Here is a 21581-nt window from a genome sequence, read left to right as displayed (position 1 = left end):
TATCTAAGGATGGTACTATAGAACGCCACCTCAAGGTAGGCCTAGTGGCGCCATCTCTTGGTCAGGCCGGAAACTTATCAATCCACCCTCGTATTTAATACTGAACGCTCTATTTGAAATTGAAAAATTTCAAATATCTAAAATTGCAATAATACGTAAAGCTATTGAAAAACAAAAAATTAAGCAAATCCGAACTTTAAGTTAAAGTTGCAAAAAGTTAAAAAGTTAAACAACTATTCAAAACGAAAATTTTGAATTTGGAAGTTTTCAAGAATAAATCATTTTTAAACTGAGAATTTTATAGAATAAAAGTTCGAATATAAGAGAATCATTTAAAACGCTAAATTCTGAAACTTTACTTGAAATGCAATAATATTGAAAGTCTCTAATAATATAGAATTATGGAAATTATATAGAAAATTTTAAATTTCGTTCTTTTTGTAATCAAATTTAGAGGTAGTTGTTTACTGTGGTAACTTTTCCGAATTTTCTAATAAATAGTTACAAACGTTTTGCAAAAATTTTTTTATTGTTGAAAAGTGAAAAATCAATCGAGGGATACTTAAAAAACATTTGTATTTTTCTCAAAAATAACAAATTTATAATAAATTTCTTTTTCAATAAATATTTTGTCTAAAGTTTCGGTTTTTTACGGGATCATAATCCCTTTATACATCATCTTATGTATTTTTTATAGGAGCATTTGAATTTTTCTGAAAAAAATAATCGAAAATTTCATTAATATTAAATATTAATAGATTTTGAATTATTTTGTGGAATTTCACTAACTGTTCATTAATTTGAAATATTAGAATAGTAACAATTATAACTTTCTATGATTAACACCAAATTAATAATGTTTATTAAATTTTATTTTAATAATACATTATAAATGTTAATAAAATTTTTTGAAATATAAAATGGTAATTTTTCAAGCTGAAAAGAGAAGAGGAAAGTTCTGTCACACCCTACTCCTTTACCAGCTCAAAAAATTACCAATAATTGCTATTTTTTGCAATTTGATAAGTGTTTTCTCGAGTCGATCTTGAAAATGTCATACGTGGATATTTTCGAGGTTATATTTTTTATTATTTCCTTGAATTACGTTAATATACGTAGTTTTAGCAGAACATTATTAAAGAATTTATGTAAAAATAAGAAAAATCCAATTAAATTCTTGAGAATTATTTAGAATTTCAAAAGGTAGAATTCATGATTGAAGAAATGAAATTTGCAAACATTCAGTATTTTATAATTTTTGTTTGATTCCTAAAACAGATGTTTTAAATGTTAACCTTTTCTGAATGAAAGAATGCGTGTAAAGTAATTGTGGATGAGATTGACTTCACAGATCAGTGAATTCTTTGGCCTTTGAACTTTTACAATCCGAGGTCCTCGACCGGGAGGACATAAACCTTTCTGATACGCGTGGTTCTCTTCTATGACTGGTTGTAAATCAAAGACAAGCTCCGCTCCCTGTACGAGAGTGGTCTTCGCGTCGAGATCGGTCAGACGAGGTCCGAATATGTCCACGGTCAGATTGTCCAGCGATCTGGTTCAGGATTCGAATCGAGGAACGAACATTAATCTGCCGATTACATGAGACCCGGGACCTCCCTTTCGAAGTTCCGCGACTCGAACACGGTTCTTCGTCTTTGGTTATTGCATAATAGTCCTTCCGAACGATCCTGCTGCTGTTTCCGCCGCACCCAGCAAGATTAACCCCCTACGGCACATCCTACTTCCCTCTTCCTGGAAACCTATTCCTACCCTCGAAAGGGTGCTTACACTGGGTTTGAATGAAGATTAAAAAAAAAACTCATCTCAGTTCTGGTCCGTACTGAACATATCATTAATTTCTGAGGTGTTAATACAATTTGAAACTGGGTGAATCTACAGAATGGCCTGTATGATTTTTATAAGGTGTCCATCTATCGAGATTAAATAAGGGTTATTTCTACTATTGTCGGCATTATTTCACAAGAATCAAAACATGTAATTCATGGAACGAAGTGAGAGGAATGGAGAGAAAAAAGGTTCCCGGAGCGTATAATATACTTTCTGCGATTTCCATGCTCTTAGGGATGTAACGTGACTCGCACCAACGTCACGTATAATACATGACAAATAATATCTCTTCTTAAACACTAGTTTACCCACACACTGCGTGATTACTATAATCCGAGCGACGGACATTCTTAAGTAACATGCATAGTGCATACCGTATCGTATGCACGCTTGCATGCCCGTGCAATAAAATATCCGAAATCTAACGTATGGCTGAAAAGTAATTTAATGTTTCTAAAATTCTCTTTCATTTTCATCATATATGATTCCAGAAGATTCTGCACATTTACTTTGTGTCAAAGGCAATTATTTTATGTAGAACCAGATCATTATGATGCAAAATATATCTTAAGACTACTGCAGTATGACAACCTGAAAAAAGAAATTATTTCAGAAATTTCTTGTTAGACAGATTGCAAGAAAAGTAAATCAAATGAATCTATTCACAAATTGGTATTCCTTGATGATAAATTATGTCTTGCACTTGTTGGTAATATATTTTTAAACTAAACGTCTACATTATTGGAGCTGAGATAATGTTCCGCGCTGATTTGAATCAACGGAAAAATTCACGGAGTATTGAATACAAAAGAATATCAAGCTTTTAACGACTCATAAAGTATAAGATTAATGATACGTTAGGCGCTGAAACAAATATATATTTTCTGTTGGTAATATAACCAAGACCTTCATGCGATTAATATTTCAAATGTACTTTGTACTTGGCCTATATAATTTGTGAAAAATTTGTCAAGAATCAGTAAACCGAAGAATAGCTTGGCTTTTACCATTTAATGTCTCATAAAGTATAAGAAAATAATAGGTTACACTCAAAATAGATTTCTCGACAAAATTAATTTTTCTTTATTACATATCAGTTTCATCTTTGAAGCTTAATGTTTTAATAATTCATTTGTTAACGACTCAATGATCTTATCATCAAATCTAGATCGGCTATTTGAGGATTGAGTTTAACATAAATGTTTCTCATACGTAGTCAGTGTATTGGGAGTGCAGTTATGTTTAAAGGATATGATCATTAGGGGAATGGTCTATTTTTCGGCGGGGACACACAGGTGCGCGGAAAGTCAGAGCCTTCGGAAATAAGGGGGTGGTACCTCGGGACAGGATAATAACATGGTGCTGCGGGGGCAGCGTGTGAAACAATGCTACATTATATAGCATATGTGAAAGGGAAACAGAACAGACCATCCAGATTTTGCCTCAATATCAACAGGCAATTCGGGTTAAGGACCGAAAATATATAATAAGAAAAGACTAAGTTAATTGTGTCTACCTCATGAATAACCTAATGCATGAATAAACTTCTTACGTTGTGTATCGGAATTAAATTTGTTTTGACAGAGCAGAGATATTATTTTTTAAACATGTTCCGTTGCAGATTGAGTTTTGGGTATTCACCAAGGGGCTTGAGAATGAGGAAATTCAATTCTTCTATTGCGGTCTGAGATACTCGCCAAAGGCTTCTCCGGGGTCTCTTATTCTCCCTCGGTGTCTTACGCTTACTTACAGACTTACGGACTTACTGACTTATGTCTGCGCTACCCCATCGCGAAGAAGCCAGACATCCTGCAGGCCCCGCGGGCTAATCGGTATAATGAGATCATATTATATTATTCCGACTTTGCTAATCTTTATTAATCTCATTTCTACCGTTGCCTTATATCTTACCCCTCTTGGAATAAATTGTTTTCCATCCACGCACCCCTCATCATTGCATGCATAGTCGTTAATCAAGCTAGTATAAAAGTGGAACAGATCCTCCTTTTTCTGGTTCAATTAATCTTCACCCACTTTGACTTGCAGCCGCAAGAATCCGTGACTTACAAGGGGCAACGTGAACCCTAATAATAAAATCGGACTCTCAAGAAATTATTAGCACATTTTGGATTCAATTGCGACGATTCGAGAAACTTGTATAGAAAAGGAATTCATTTGAATGTATAGCAACCCTGCACCGAGAAGAAGCATAGTTATAAATACATTTTTATTATGAAATACTATGTATAATTGTATTTTAGACGCTTAATTTATCAGGGGTGCATTTATTAGATATATTATTCCATATAATAAACATTTAAGATAAAACGAAGGAAACGTATATACGCGACTAGTGAAGAATCGTTTGACCTTTGACCTTTGCTTCAGTAGGGTTTGCGATTCTCTGTAAATCCAATTAGAGATTGATGCAATATATTTATTATACGTCCTGAAGTATACCCATGAAATTTTTCTCGTCTCTCGTTTTACAATCTTACATTATAGTTCCTTTATTTTATACCTTATCGCTACTTAATGATTGATTTCATTGATGAATTTTAATACAACAGTATATCATCATAACGCAATACGCGGTGATAAAATGCATAAAGTAAGAATTCATTTAATCTATAATAAACCTGAGTCTTAGCCAGCGTGTAAAAATAGAAGAGGATCGGATAAATTAATGAGGCTTGTGAAAATTTAATTATCTGAGTATATAAAATCCCCTAGTGTTTAATTGCATTTTTATGTATTTCAATTAACGAAAAACATGTTTAGGATATTGGATACTTTACAGGAAGCGATATAGCCAATTAGCTAAATACTTATGAAAATAAGGCTGTAAATTCAAGAATTATTCTGTAATCCATACTTGCTTTTAATTGTATCATGTATTTTTGTGTATACAAAATTCAGCCTAATTTTTAATTTTTAAGATAATATATTTTTTTAAACGAATCAATTTTAATGTGGCGTCCGAAATTGAATTTCAGCATAGAAGCTAGGGGTGTGTAAACTTGATGCGGGTCGGGTAGGGTTTTATGCGGACCGGGTCTGTTAGAGTTTACGGGTTGGTCCGTAGATCCGCAATCAATTTGACTACCAGCATTCAGACCACCAAGCCGCACCAACCTGCAGAACCCGCATTCAACCCGACCACCCAAATTTAACCCGCAAAACCCGCAAACGCGCAATAATTTACAGTCAAATTAAAACCCTGAAAAGCTGCGTAAGTACATATAACATTGACCGACCTAAAACCCTTCCTACGTTTTTCGTAGTCCCCGATTAAAACCCTTATAATTATAGTTTCGGTTAGGTGAAGTGCGTCCCTCTGTAGTCATTTGTTCCTGCAAAAACCAAAAGATTGGCATTCAAAAAGGGCATACACGTCAAAATTCGTAATATCATCTCAATCAAGTAAAATGTATTAAATTGCTGTTTAACTAATAATTATAGTTTATATCGTAAATTCGGTTTGTTTGTGGATTGTCGGGTTGATTGCGTGTCTGCGGGTCAACTCAGAAACTCGATCGGACCCGGCTCTCACAAAACTAGAACTGGCCCGCGCGGTTCAGAGTTTTTTTTTGCACACTACTAATGTAATTATTTTGTTCAAAAATCAACTATTTTGTTACAAAGCCATCTTTTTAATAGAAAATTAAACTATTTGAAAGTTGAATTCCTTTGTTAAAAACTATTTTATTAGTTGAAAAATTAATGCTTTTTTTTAACATTAGTTTTCTTTAGGTTTCAAATCAATTTTGTGTAATAAAAAATTACCTATTCCAATTTTAATTGAAAATTCATGATTTTTAATTGTCTATTTGGTTGAAAATTCAAATCTTTCGGTATAAATGCTATCTTTTTTGGTTAGAACTTCAACTCTTTGGATAAAAATGCAACTCTTTGAATAAAAATAAATGTAGTTGGTTAGAAGTCCATGGTTCTTTGTAAATTCCATCTCTTTAATTGAAAACTATAATATTTCTTAAATGAAATGCGTACTATTACATTTTGCTTTGATAATTCTTTTTCCAAATTAAAAATTCAAGTACGTGGTTAAAAATGTAAATCCTTGTTTTAAACTTTTTTTGTCAAAAGATTGAAAATAGTCAAATAGTTCAAAAGAATACTGTTTAAACTATTTGGTTCTAAATGCAAAAATCTGGTTGAAAGTTAATTTTTTCAGTTTAACTATTTTTTCAATAAAGTTCATACCTAAATATCAAAATTTATTCCTCTATTATTCAACTATTTTCTTGAAAAACTGTTTAGAGAGCATTTTGGGCTAAGGAAATACCGGCTGCCACTCAAAGAATTTAGGATCAATTTAGAAGAAGAAAAATTTGTTTTACACGGAAAGTCAGGGAATTTTTAAATTGGTTCGCACTGTTTCAATTAGTAATCATCTAATAATTCAGTTTGAGAGAACATTCATATAATTATCGCAAAAAAATTATAAGAAATATCCACTTATCATTTTTCATACCTTGGAAGACCTCGTAAATGTGATTCAGTTTCAGATTGCGTAGGAAACATCGCGTGAATGATACGCGGACTAATTGATGAAGGTAGAGGAAGGTGAGTAGGAAGATAGAAAAAGGGGCGGAAGTAAGTCGAGAAGCGGTCAGGAACGTTTCGACTCGGCCGCGTAAAATTAACGACATTGTTATAATTAATTAGCCTCCGCTCCTGCAAACATGAGGTTAGAGAATGAGTGAAAAATAGAATCTAAGAGAGAAAGGGCGATGCATTATAGATATGAAATGTGTGTTCGCGCGCGGGGTTCGTTAGCGGGATAATTGGTCATAGAGGATGCGTCCGGGCAAGTCGTTTCGAATAATTCCATGCATCGCATATAACTAGAGAAGATCGTGTACTAGTACCTAGCCGGGTACATGGAGCGTTCACTCTTTCTATGAGCCAAGGAAGTGACGGTAAGGTGCTACTCAAGACGAAAACCTGCGATCAAGTTCAAGACGAATCCGGCACACTCCGCTGATCACGAGACCCCCAATTTCACATAACTGACTATTATACACTTGTACAAACGAGCACCAACTCTTATCATAGTTGTACTTACGTATTGTCCCTTGTTTTTAATTTCATTTTATAGTACAACCATGAAAAAATAACCTTAGTACAAATCAAAAAAAGGTTTAAAAAATTTATTATACAAAAAATTTTTTTTATAGACTTTAAAAGAATATTTCTCTCCCGAATCGCGCTGATTATGACCAAATTATGAGACTCATATGGTAATTTATGAGAACAATTTAACCTTTCAAAGAACCTTTTGTCTTTCACGTAAAAGACCTCCAAGATATTAAGGTGTATATAATCACCAACAAGGGTCTCCTTCCACGCATAATGAAGTATCTTCATCCTTCACGAACAACTACACCAATTAAACTGGCTCGATTTGAACAATTTCATCAACAATATTTCTCTAATCGTGACTTCCAACTGTAATAATAATAAAAAATAGAATAGAATTGAAAAAAATACTGAAACAAACACAGTCTTAGACTTATTAAAACTCAGATTAAACACAACATGTATATAAAAAATTTCATACAACGCAATAGCCACTATAATTGCAAAATAAGTGATGGATAGATAGAAATAATTGTTAGGAAAATAGATCAGAATTTCCGGAAACTTTGTAGATGTAGAGTAATAATTCATCGTCAGCAGGAAACTTTTGTGATTGCGTGGAGAATCGATATCAACAGTAAGGAGTTTCTGACGATTGCACATCTGATTTGTGCAATTAGCCAAGACGTGGCTGACGTCGCGTCGTTCATGCCAGGAACTGTCAATTAAATCCAGGCGTTAGGCCTTTCCTCTCCCATCCGACATGCGCGATAATCGCACATTTAGCTTTGTACAAGTTCACATGCTGTAACGCAAGTGTTACTGTTAACAAGAAGAAACGATTACGCGTGAAATAACCATAAGAGGTCTCCTGGCTTATAAATCATTGACTGAACGGTGTGTACCCCGGATGCGTTTTTATATTTTCTCTAAACAGGTTTCATTCAAATTGAAAAATATACGTCCATTCACCTTTGCTGTTCCTTTAAGTAAATCCTTAATTTAATGATTTTTCATATTTCTCATTGAATTAAAATCATATTATTGAAAGTAATTAAACAGGTGTCAATTTCATGCTTCTACAATCAATTTTAATTTTTTTATTTGAATGTGTTAATCATGTTAAAAAGTGCATTATATCGGTGTAATATTCGAAACTAAGTACTCGACTTTGCATTAATTATAGCGTTATATTTATTTTGCATATCACATGCTTTCGTATAAGTTGTATTCTTCACTCAGAAACGAGTTGCTCATCACGTTTCTCCTTCTGCGCTCTTATAGGAGCTAAAGAAAGTTTAAAAACAGGATGGAAGTGTGCTATATTTTAAAATTTGTATTAAAAAACGACTTCCGGTAAGTGGCAAAAACGGTGTAGATTGGAGCGAGTTTTTTCATAAAGTGGCACTGGTTAGGCAAAAACGAATAGGCCTAATTCAATTGATATTTCTCCGTCTAATGAGAAGTTGATTTAATTTTAATAGGTCATGTTCATTATAATAGCTCCGGCAATTACCCATACAACGGACTCGGGCCAATGGTTACGGTACATTGGCGTGAGTACCTGTCGCAACTGATTTCAGCCCGCTACATACCTATATTGTAATCAATGTTAGGCCTCTATATTCGAGCACACGTGAACAGGCAAACATAAAAGACGCATTATGCTGACCACCTCGCACAATCTCGTTAGTAAACCTAATAAAGTCAACCTATCAAACTCAAATCCGTCAGATTACTTTACTTTTTGTGATCGTTTCATTTCATTAGGCAATCCTTAGTTCCATTTTATATGATCATCATACTTTTTTTATCAATTTCAAAAGTAATCAGATACTATTAATATACTATTTATCACGGAATTCAGTGCAGAGGACATTCACTGAATAAAATATAACTTGCTTCTATCGATTCAAGACGATTATTTCAGTTATTTAACAAACATATCTCAAATTAATTATGCATTTTTGATTAGATACAGGTTCACACTCTAGATTTTTAGAACATGGATATTTCGTTTTCTTAAATTTGTGAAAATTTTATTCCTCTAATTTCATGAATTTATGAAAACTTAATTTTTATAAGAAGCCATTGGTTTCAAACTTTAGACAATCCACATTCGTAGCCAAGCAGATTTTGTTAGTCTTGACATCGAATCTGTCTTCATAATGTAAACAAAAAATTATGTAAGACATTTTAACCAAAATATCACTCACGTCTCTTTTACACAAGCGGCTTCAATTTTAGTTGTAAAATTAATAATTTTTATATTAAAAGAATGGAAATTGTAAGTTTTATAATTGTAAATTTAGCATACGGAAATTTTAACAATTCAGAATTATGAAACAACTCATTCTACTCTTAGGGCTTCCAGGTTTGAATATTTCAATTTTGAGCAATATTATATTGTGCCATATTTAGTGGTGTAACCATTACGGATTTTCTATTGGAACCGGTAGAATTTTTTGCTAATTTAATTTTAAATGGTTTAATTTGTAAATTGTTGCCTTTTGAGCAGAATTGTGTCTGCTCTTAAATTTTACAGCCGTCTATAAAAATTGTTCTTCAATTTCAAATATTCAGTTCAGTTATTAAAATATGTGAATAATTTGTATTTATAGTTAATTTAGCTGACACGTTTTATATACAGTGAAACTCTTCTATAGTGCCGATTTTGGGGCTGACGGTGGGTGGATACTAACTCATTAGAGCCCACTCCGCTTTTGTTCGTTCACGTTTGTTTGCTCGCCTGTGTGACAACCTCAGACCCCGCGCACACCGCGCAGCTCCTGTTACACCTACGTGTGGCGCGACGTCAATTCTCCGAAGGGCTATAGAAGGTAGGGCTGTTGAAGGATTGCACTGTACTATCAAAACTGTTGTATTACAAGCACATTTAATTTTTAATTGCTTAAGCTTTAAACATCTATTCTAGAATTTTTTTAGTGGAGAATGAACAATTAGAAATGAATATTGACAAACAAGTTTTTCTACTGAAATGTTAATAATTCCGGGTCAACAAATAATATGAATGTCATTTTCTTGTTATTATCGGGCTAAAAAAAATCGCGTTATTTTCCGGTGTGTGTTTCTACTGTCCCGGTCCAGCGGCCACCCTGACAAGCCTCATAGGGATTTTACATTGTAGAATAAAATATCTTGGTTATTCTTCCACGGAAGTTTCACGTTCACTTTAAAATGACTTTACGCGTCACTGAAGACGGTGTGATTTCTTGAGCGTGAAGCGCCTCTGAAACTGTGTGAGATTACTGATTTTCTTATGTCGGTAAAACGTGCTCAAAGAAAATGAACATTTCTGCAAAATAGTTTCCGTGCCGTCGGCATGGGCTTAGACCCCCGATATATTGAGTCACGGTCGTGCTGCTAACTCTCTGTCTCGTTTCGTTAATTGTATTTGAATAAAAAGTAGCAAGGATTCAATGATAGGCAAACTAAACCCATAGTTAAGTATCACTCGAAGAATTGGAAAAACTTAACACGAGTAGCCGAAAATAAAGCGATTCATTCTTTCAGCCACTCATAGCTATCAACCATAGACTTTAAAGTCTTCAACGTTAAAGTGTTCAGTTGACTAATCTATAAAAAATAAGAATGGCTGGTCATCACAGAATGAAATTACAAATTATATTTTGCGCCTTTCTGTAGTAAAATCGGACCGCACAGTTATATTTTGTGTTTAAGCGCTCCATATACCGGATTTAGTCTTAATCTCGCTGGTAAACCGCATGAAAGGAAAGCATACGCTACACACTGTAGCGTATCCTTTCCGTTATACTAAAAGGGTACGCTGTAGCGGCTGCAGCGTCCCCTATGCTCATAGTACCCACAAACTATCCTTTTCGTATCGTGTAAAAAAACTAAACAAAAAACAGTAAGATGGGCATTTAGCTTGTTGCAATTCGGGTTCTATGTTAAATTTTCCATTAGAATATCACGAAGTAATTGCAATTGTTTTTTTTGTAGCGTTAAAAATTTAGAAAAGGTCATGACTTCTGCTGAGGGCGAATTCACGCGCAGCCATATTCGCTTAAGTAGTATTATACCACAGAAAGAAGATGCGCTTGAAGTCACATTCAACCTATGTTAATGACTGGTACTGTATTTTATTAATTTTTAACGCTGCAAAAACAACTATTGTAATTATTGCGTCACCTTCTCACAAAAAATTTAACGTAGATTCCGAATTGCAATAAATTAAAGGTTCATCTTACGGTTTTTCTTGCGTTTTTGTTACATCATACAGAAGGGATACTATGTGGATACTGTAAGGGTATGATGTATAGTATGTAGCGTATCCCCAAATGTAGGTAAAGTCGCAAAATGGGTTTTAACTCCATACATGATTAAAAGGCACTTGCAACTCGCTCAGAAATGATACTGGCACGATTTTATCGATTTAATGAACGGATTGGGTCGTTGACTTGCTTGACACGGCGATTGTAAGTCGTAATTCATTTTCACACGTTCCCTCGACTGTCGCGGTTCTTTCGAATCGTCCAATTTACACACTCGATCCAACGGAAATAAATGTGTGCAGCGAACGTAAGCATGAGTAAGCATGCTGGTAGACATCGCCCTCTCGAATTCTCGTTGGTTTATATTTCCAAGAGCGTATTTCGAAACTTTCTTTCCATGCAAAAAAAACACTCACTTATTTCGATAATATCAGCCAAAAAGTGAATTTCCCTTGAAAGAAATAGCCACAATTAAAAACGTAGTATTAATTGAAATCAGTTTTTGGTATCCAAGAGAGTTTTTCAAAAATGAATCCAAGGAAACGAAATATTCTCTTCCAAAGGATAACTGTTTATTGATAAGCATGTTAAGTTCATTCGAATGCATCTAGCTAGATCTTTATTCACATGCATTTTCAATTCTACTATACTCCGTTCAGCGAGAGAATGATCGACAAGAACGACGAATTTTCGGCCAGTTCGCGCAAACTGTCATAACGGCGTGGCTTAGAGATTTTAAATCTTCGGAAACCATGCTACGAAAGGCCTGAATTTTAAGTATTTAACCTCTCTTTTTCCCAAACGTCATCATTCTTGGATTTATGGCCGTAGAAAAATCTTTTTAATCCACCTTTTTCTGAAAAAACTGCGCGCTGTCGATCATTCTCTCGCTGAACAGAGTATAGAAACAAAATGTCGGAAGGAAACCACACCCTTTTAGCAATAAAAAATTTGAACTGTAGTCACTTTTTTATGACAACAGAAGATCTATAAATAATCTCATAACAGAAGCTCGGTTTATCGTCCAATAGACGTTTAATCCCGTCTCAAGAAAGGGGGCCGGCCTGGATCACGAGCCACGCTTTTAAGGTTTCAAAGTGCTTTCCTTAACTTCAAATTAGCTTCTTTTTTGTTTTCCAACAAAGTGTGCGACAAATAAAGTGCGGAAGAAAGAGCGATTTCAGTCGAGACATCGGTATGGAAGGCCGCGAACGAGACTGAGCAATGAAAATTCAATGACGTGAGCAATTTGAGTTCGAGAGCCTCGCGCAACTTACAATCTGAAAGTATAAACAGTAGTTGTAGTCTTCTCTCTCTCTTTCTTTACCTTCCTCGTTTTTTCTTATCCTTTGCTCTCTATCTCGCTATCAAAGAGCTCACGCGCTCCTGAGACCATATACAGCGCCTTCTGGCGGTTGAGTCGCGTACTATAATCGCGTAATTTGCGTGTAACGATGCAATTTGTAGTTATGACGACCCCACACTCACTTATGCTCACTGCTTTAGAGCAGCCTCTTGGACATGGATCTACGTTTGAGAACTTTTCCAAGTCTGCTGATGCCAGGAGTGTACACATTAAAATTTATCTTAAGATTCTAGAGGTAGAAAAGGAGCGTGAGAAATGAACAACGAAATGCTGATTTCTGTGGCTGAATTAAGAAATTTGATATAAGAAAATATGTAGGGAAATATATTGAGTAAAAACATTCAATAATCGTGTTGATAGGTTATTCATAAACTATCTAAGTGATTTATCTTGAATGATGAATAGGTAATAATTTCTGATGTCACCACATAAAATCTGCTACATGAAGAAATGCATGTTAGATAGATGTTATAACAACTATTAAATCTTAATCTTAAAAGAAATACATGGATAGATCGCTGGATCTATCCTAGTGTCCGATCTCTAAAGAGAAGGGGAAGTAACCCAAAGAAGCTCACAAATCATAACTTTTGTATAGGTTATCGATCAACCAATTTCGATTCCAGGTGATTTTGTTTACTTGACTGTCCTTCATAAGATATAATAAGGAATGAAAAATATAACGTTCTTCAAACATTAGTTTAATCATTCGCATCTTGCATTTAAATAGATACCCTTCTCGTAAAATTGTGAAATAAGAGCATGATTCATGAAAATGGTTACGAGTATTGTTCAAGCCAAGAGGATATTCATCTTCCTATAGCCTTCACTCTAATCGCTCATCGATCTTGATCTGCAAGTCTCATAAATCTTTATTTTTACGATCTTCGGAGGGGGCGTCCAGAAACTCGACCCTTTCATGCCTAGTTTGTTATCTACTAACCTTATGATTCTCCCTTCTATGTTTCGTTAAATGTTAAACAGCTCGCTAATGCACCTCTAGTGATTTAGATAAGACCCTTTTCTGAAGCAAGGTCTCAAGTGAGGTGCGATAATAAATTGATTCACCAGTCCTTTAGCCATGAGAAAACAACCTTTAGAATATACCATCATTTAAACCAGGAGTGCCCAGCAATGCACACGAGATGATGTGAAGTTAGCAATAATCGTCACCACTTTTTTTACGGAATTTTACTCATCTCCAACCTTTTGCATAGTGAACGTTAAACTACGCGTTTCATAAAAGAGTGCAAACGATAGATGTAAGAAAAGTGGGGATAAAATGTTGCCAACTTCATATCCTCGCTTACGCTTACTGTTAAAAACTCCTGATTTAAAGTACCAGCATGGACGTTTAACAATGTCCCTTTCTTTTGAAAATTGTTCTCTTCATAAGCGTGCTTCATAATAATTTCAAAAAAATGGACAGAGAGAGAGAGAAATCGAGCAACATTTATATCAAGGTTCTCACGAAATATTAATTTCAGATTTTTGAATTAAATGTTGTTGATATTATCGACTTTGAAGACTGTCTTCTATAAGTCTTATAAGTGATAAGTTTTATCGCCGACTTCTGTAATCGTATCTGATTTTGAAACTAATCAAGCATGTGCGCGAGCGCTGTCCGATCCCCTTTTAACCCCGCGGCTATATGCACTCTCAAGCGACTCACGGGTGTCCCACGTGCTCTTACTATGCAAACTTATTACTTGCATACAGTTTATTTAATTCAATTGCTCATTTATGATACATGGCATCTTCACCATGTAGTATCACCACTTTGGAATTAAATTTGTAATTCTTCAGCCTACGTCTGCTAGTCTCACCAATTATAAGTTTGATATCATGAATTATGAATCAGTTGTCATGAAATTTGAATCTGGAGTCCACTTCTGGCATTGACACTTTTAAATCCAGCTCCAGTGAAAAATTACTACTTCTCTGGAATCTATCATGTCTTCACTAGGATTAAATCTGGCGCCAACACATAAAAAACTGAAGTTTCCATTTTGGAACCCATTTTTGTTTCCAAAGGAGCTGCAATAAAAATGAACCCCACTTTCTGAAAAGGAGCCCAAAACGATTAATGAGCTCTAAATGATAACACACTTAATGATGAATTTTCACTTACAATCAATAAAATCGCATTGCATTTCCAATTATTAATTGATCAATCAATTCTTTTAAATCATGGAAAACTACTACCAATTAGAAGTTCGCACAAGTGCTCGTCAAAATATCCACTGGTACGATCTCAAGCAGTTTGAAGATAATTCATACAAGATTGTATGAGCTCTTTTGTCTTAACGTTAACAGGCAAGAAGGGCATAGATTTTATTTATTTTTCGAAGGAATTTTCATAATCGAATCAGTTGGATACCTAGTCCCGACACGACGGGGAGCTTTCGCATTCTTATAAGAAGTCCGCATTCGCCGAACTTGGTGGTAGTACCTGCACGCTCGGCAAGTTGACCTCGAGGTGTACTGGCCTGGCTGCATTGTGCATGTTGCAGAATTTGCGTAATCACGTATCATTGTTCCGCCCCCGCGCTACCCTTCCCGCGTCTTTTGCATCCCTACCACGCCCCACGGTATTTTCTACATTCACGTGCACCCACTAAGCCTTAAGTATTCGCGCGGGGTGCATGCAGACGAACACCAGAGTGAAATGTGCTAAGGTGAGCGGCTTCGTCCGAGTCATTTCCGCGGCGTGGGATTCCTCCATGATTGAATTACATGCGTGTACTCCAGAGATCAGCGCTGCATACGCCATTTACGCGGCGGAAGTTGGAATTTTCTTCTTTTTCTCTTGTACCACTTTTCGTACTTTCTCCTTCTTTCAAAAACAGGCAATATGATTGTTCTTTTTCAGAAAAAAATGAATGAAAATCGACTTGGCGCCTGCCACTATATTTCAAACACAAAAAAGAGAAAAAAAATGCAATGGAAGAACCCATGACCGGCTCTCAAAACCGTTATTTACTCGTTTAATGCAAATTCTTCATAACGCAGTTACCAATTTACCACCCACATGTGCCAATTAAGGAATACCTAAACTCGATTTTCGATAGATCATCTGCTTGCTCGTGAGAGAAACTCAAGTAGCTTACTTCGGCCAGATGCTTTAGTGATTTTTCAATCAGACCGATACTTAATTTAAATGATTTAGTGTTAGGTAACTGGAAAAGTGTTGAGGTCTCAGAGTAATAGCGCAGTATTTGCAAAGCGTGTATATCGCGGCACGTACTAGGATCCTTTCTCTTATAGCTTAGTTTTCAGTACACTCCATACCTAGTGGATGCTCCGCTAATTTATGAGTCTTTCACGCAAGTCGTCGAGGATGTGTACGGTGAAATGCATTGACCTCGCTCAGCTGCTTCATTATTTTCTCGATCGTCGCAGGCGCGTCCGTCTTTCCTTCGTAGTATCTCCAAGCACGTTAAACTTTAAAATATGATCGCTGCACGCAGTAACTGTTGTTTTATGGGCATTAGCTAAAAAACAACCAGATTCGTGCGCAGATTATTAAAACCAAAATAAAAGTCGAAAAATTAATGTTTTTATTCGGAATTAGAGTCTTTAAGAAAAGTGCGATCATTAACAACGTAAAATACCGGTTTTATTGAACTATAAATGAACATGAACATGTTACTCAGGTCGAGAAAATACCACTTTAATGTTGATTTATTTAATGAATATAAAATAACTAATGAGAGGTTTTGTACTTTTTTGTAGGCTGCAAGAGTTTTTTCAAAAGGAGTGTCAGAAGAAATCTCACATACTCATGTCGGGGGAACCGAAATTGCCCTATCGACCAACACCATAGGAACCAGTGCCAGTTTTGCCGCCTGAAAAAGTGCCTGAAGATGGGCATGCGCCGGGAAGGTATGCATTGTAATGATCCTTTTTTACGTATTTCCTTAAAACTAGTTTCTGCCTAAACTTCCATCTGGATCTCTGTCAGTATATTGGAATGGGTCAAAAAAACACCAAATTGATCCAATAACAACCTGGCACGCATTTTCACTTTCGGTCTCTCACAGCTAACTGGAAACTTTTCTGGCCTAGTCTTTTTTGATTTCAAAATTTTGTCCGATGCAGTAAAAATCTTGATATTTTTGGTTACTCTCTAACCATTTTTTTATTCTTAAATAAATAATATGATAAATAATAATAACCTATCAATATTGACCAGAATCTTGATGGAAGATTTTGCTACAATCTCTATCTGAATACTTGATGATGCATGAAAGAGTATGTACTAATGCATTTTCAAATCACGATCGGAAACTATTCTTCAAACAAGTAATTATAATGTTGTCTTTTAAAATAGAAACGAAATAAGTCGGGTCTGCAAAATAGTACCCAATACATAAATGATCAATTCTCCTAATAAAATCAAAAAAAATCTGCCTGCTGCGCATGGTCTTGTTGTTATAATAAAACTATAAAAAATAAGGTTCTTATGGAACATTTTTTTCATCTTGTGCTGTTTTTCCATAAATTTAATTTGTTTATTTTTAAAGTTATTATTTACGATTTAAGCAATAATACGCACCATAGCGTAAAATGGTTATAAGAAAATTTGTAGATATATCAGGTCAAAATAGTTGTTCAATAAAATGTTATTGTAGCTTGTATTGTTTAAAAACAAATGATTTTAAATTCATTGTTAAAACAGAAATCTGACAAATTTGTAGATTTTTCTTGGTCATTTGTAAAAAAATCTAATTTTTATTTTTAATGTTATTTTTTGCGAATAAAACAAAAACTACGGTTTCTATAAACAAATTATTCACAAAAAATGTATAGGGGAGACAACCCTACAGTAGATAATGACACTACAGTAGATAGTTATTAATTAAAAATGCTAATGGTAGGATCATTATCTATTGTAGGGTGGAATACCCTAGTGTTTGTTGGTGAAACATATTTTTGTCAATTCATCTTTTTTCGTATCTTGTATTGTTTGACCGCAAAATGGAATGTTTATTTTTCATTATGTTTTTTGTTGGGTACATCCAGAACCGATGGTCAAAAAATGCTGTTCAAACAGTTGGGACATTAGGGAAATGAATCTTACATATTAATTGTGATATGATCTCATATTACAAAAATCATAGGCAACGATAACGGAAACTTAGCGTCCTTTCGTATTAATTATGCAGATAGCAAAACCTATAACTCATAGGCGTCTTTTATACTCCTATCAGCACATAAGACAACTATCAACTAAATGATTTCAATTACATTATAATTTTCAAAGAATATTCAAAACCTTAATCTTGAATCTAGTTTTCGCAACAGGTCAGCGCCTTTATATCTCTTGTGTTTCTCAAGTGTCATCTCCCAAAAATGCCGTATACCTGCATCCTTCCTACAATTAATAAATTGCAAGCTAACATGTAATATAGTCGTCTAGTTCAAAACAGCCTACTTTTTAATGATAATGATACTTTTTAATCGTGATCCACCGATACTGAATTCAGCTAAAAAGACTTTTTGAAAGCATGCTTTGGTTTAATATGTTTCAGTCACTCTTTTTAAAAATATGTAGTAAATTATAATACCAGTCTGCAGATATTAAAATGAAGGATGTATTTTTTCGTTTTGTAATGTAGTACGTATCAAACGTTTTAGTCTCGCACGCTTCTCGCTTGTGTTTTTCTCTCCGAACATCTCCATGGATTTTTTTTCGTGAGTGGAAGGAGATCAACGTCTCGGAGCGTCAAGGTCGTCTTTTGACGGTTCTCCAGCAGCAAAGACGAATTATAAGTTCGTTTCTCGTGGTTGGTCTTGAACCGTCGGCGACCACGAGAAACGGATGAGACGATAAGGGGCACGATTCTTAGCCGGATAGCTGTCCATGGTGGTAGCAACCTCGCGCATGCACCTTAAACAAGGTCAGATCTTATCGTAGCGTGAAGAACCAAGTCCGGAATAACGCCGAGAGCCGATAGGAGGCGTGAGAAACTGCACGGCCTTTCCACACCCGGTCGCAATTAAATGTTTACTTATATACTCTGTTAAGTATATTCGGCCCCTAGCGCAATCTTCTCGTATGTACGAGGTGTGTTCAAAAAATAAGTTGACTTTATGGTTTTTTCAAAAAATATTCATTTATTCTTTAATATTTACGTTGTCCCCTTCGAAGTTATCCCCCTCAGATGTAACACACTTGTGCCAACGCTTTTTCCAATCATCAAAGCACTTCTGATAGTCATTTTGTGGTATAGCCTTGAGTTCTTTCAGCGATGCAGTTTTTATCTCCTCAATCGTTGAAAATCGATGTCCTTTCATGGGTCTTTTCAGTTTTGGGAAAAGAAAAAAGTCACTGGGGGCCAAATCCGGTGAATATGGAGGCTGAGGCATGACTCTGGTGCTGTTTTTGGTCAGAAAATCTTTCACAAGCAACGATGAATGAGCAGGTGCATTATCGTGATGCAGAAGCCACGAATTGTTTTTCCAAAGTTCCGGACGTTTTTTGCGTATCGCCTCTCGCAAACGGCGCACAACTTGAAGGTAATACTCCTTGTTGACCGTACGACCTTGTGGTAAGAATTCCTGATGCACTACGCCACGGTAATCAAAAAAGACAGTGAGAAAAACCTTCACATTTGACCGAACTTGACGTGCTTTTTTCGGTCTTGGAGACTCAAGATGCTTCCACTGAGACGATTGGGCTTTAGTTTCGAAGCCATAGCCATATACCCACGATTCATCCCCAGTTATAACCCTTTTGAGAAAATCAGGATCATTATTGACTTCATTCAACATCTCCTGAGCGATGGTCATGCGATGGATCTTTTGGTCAAAATTAAGCAGTTTTGGAACAAATTTCTCTGACACACGTCTCATGCCCAAAACGTCCGAAAAGATCGCATGGAATGAGCCAACCGATATGCCAACATCTTCAGCAACTTCTCTAATGGTAATTCGGCTATTTTTCAACACCATTTCTTCCACTGCTTGAACGTTTTCATCTGTTGTTGATCTGCTGGGACGTTCAGGGCGAGGTTCGTCTTCGACATCCTCTCAGTCTTCTTGGAACAGCTTGTACCACTTATACACATTTTTCTTACTCTGAAGTATGTAACTGTCAACACTTCAAGAGTTTTAGAGCACTGGATTCCATTTTTCACACGAAATTTAATGCAAACTCTTTGCTCCATTTTTTTCGAAAGAAGAAAATCGCCGAGCACACCAAACCCTTCTAACTTTTTACGCCTCTGCTAGAAAAACAACACGAGCTATATAGTCAAAACTGTGAACATATGATCGTGACGAGTGTACCAACACAACAAAACAAAAAATTTAAAACTTGAATGTACGTAGCCCGCGAGAATTGAAAAGTCACCTTACTTTTTGAACACACCTCGTATATATAACGCGCTTACTCTAACACAAAACGCATGATCATTTCACAGATAAATACACGTCTTGTTTGCCAATCTTGTTGTTTGAACTTCATTTTTATTTACTTCTTTATTTATTTAATTTTCCTGTACCTAAAATTGTGCCCTTTTCTGGCTCGCAGCATTCAAAAAGAAAAGAACCTTGATCAAATGTAAAAAAATCTGAAAGAATCTTGCGTAAATTCTTCGTACTCGTATTTCCCACAGGAGTGGTTCAGAAGAAGATGGTCGCATGTCATTCCGTCCCGTCACGACGACATCCGCCCATTACGTGAAAAGAGTCACGAGCCTGGCTTTTGTTAATAATTCGAGTTGTTCGCGGGGCAACACATGAGTACGTGCGTACGTAGAGGCACGCACACCTGCATTTGCAAAGAGATGGACGTATCACGAGTATACCTTGGGAGGCAGGAAAACTCCGTTCGTGAAGATCTACACTAAAGAGTTTACTGGGAGGGTGGGTGGGGGGGGGGGGGGGGGGGGGGGGGGGGGGGGGGGGGGGGGGGGGGGGGGGGGGGGTGACAGTAAGAGAGGAAGGTGGGGCATTTAAGAGCAGGAGATTGAGGAAGATGGTGAAAGACTGAGAGAGTAAGAGACTTCAAGACGCAGATAAAGAGAGAAGGTGGTCCGAGGTCAGCGGGGTGTATGACCTTACCACGGAGGACCCTTCCTTCCGTGGGCACCGAGAGCAAGCAGGCCTGGCCCGAGGCAGACAGGATGCGCTGAAGATTACCCCACAGATACTGTCCGCGATGATTACAGAAATCTAGGAAGCCGCTCAATTTAATTAACCCTTAATTGCGAGTCCAAGACGCGTTTAGTGGCCCCCCTTCCTTCTTCACTGCGTCCGGACCAGCCACTTCTCGCGTCCGCACAAGTGGAGAACGTCCCAGACGTAAATTCTCTTTGTAACGATACACACGGGTATTGATCGACTGATAGCGAGATTCAAGTCCAACAGCCGGTCTTCGGTAATGGATCTCGCAATCGGACGGAATCAGGTTCCTGCGAAATCAAGCTAGGTGAACAGCGAGTCCATCTTCTTGCAGTTCATAGCCCATCTTAATTTTAGTGTTTTAGAATTGCTCTTATTGAGAAATTATTGTGGAAGGTATCACCATTATGATAATTATGACAATTGTAAGATACAGAATAGCATAGATCTAGCTTCAAATCTAAAGTGGGCTCAAATTAAGGTGTAACCAAGAACGAAGTGTAATAAAAACTGAACTTTTTCTGCGTAATTCTAAAGTCCTTTACTTTTAAAATTTTTAATACTTTTTTCGTAACTTCTAAGTCTTCATGTGAATTAAAAAAAATAATAATATTAGTTTTGCGGACTTGGACAAGTAAAAATGTAAAGTATTTGAAATTCAACAATTTTGATAGTAAAACGTATCAACTCGATTAATTGTTAACGTGAATTAAATATTGATTTGAAGAATTGAATTGCGTATAAAATTATCACAATTAAAAACTAATATAAAAATTGCAATACCAGGTGTATACATATGAAACCGGTATTGCCATTTAGCGGCCAGTAGGCACACTTGTAGGCACTGTCGGAACTTACCATTTGTGCTAATTGGCGTA

The 21581-nt window shown here is 36.0% G+C and overlaps 1 protein-coding gene across 3 annotated transcripts in view; it reads left to right on the top strand.

Annotated features, from left to right (window-relative positions):
- LOC117177878 (steroid receptor seven-up, isoforms B/C) overlaps window positions 1-21581 on the top strand; it is a 115054-nt gene that overhangs the window by 9838 nt on the left and 83635 nt on the right. For 2 of the 3 annotated variants that reach the window (XM_033368923.1, XM_033368925.1), the window contains exon 2: window positions 16309-16467. In XM_033368923.1, the coding sequence (XP_033224814.1) occupies window positions 16309-16467 (159 nt within the window). The remainder of the gene's footprint in view (window positions 1-16308; window positions 16468-21581) is intronic. The other variant, XM_033368924.1, reaches the window with a different exon arrangement.

This window comes from Belonocnema kinseyi, chromosome 8 (assembly GCF_010883055.1).
Source record: "Belonocnema kinseyi isolate 2016_QV_RU_SX_M_011 chromosome 8, B_treatae_v1, whole genome shotgun sequence".
In the NCBI taxonomy this organism is placed as follows: domain Eukaryota; kingdom Metazoa; phylum Arthropoda; class Insecta; order Hymenoptera; family Cynipidae; genus Belonocnema; species Belonocnema kinseyi.
This window is presented reverse-complemented; position numbering and strand designations above follow the sequence as displayed.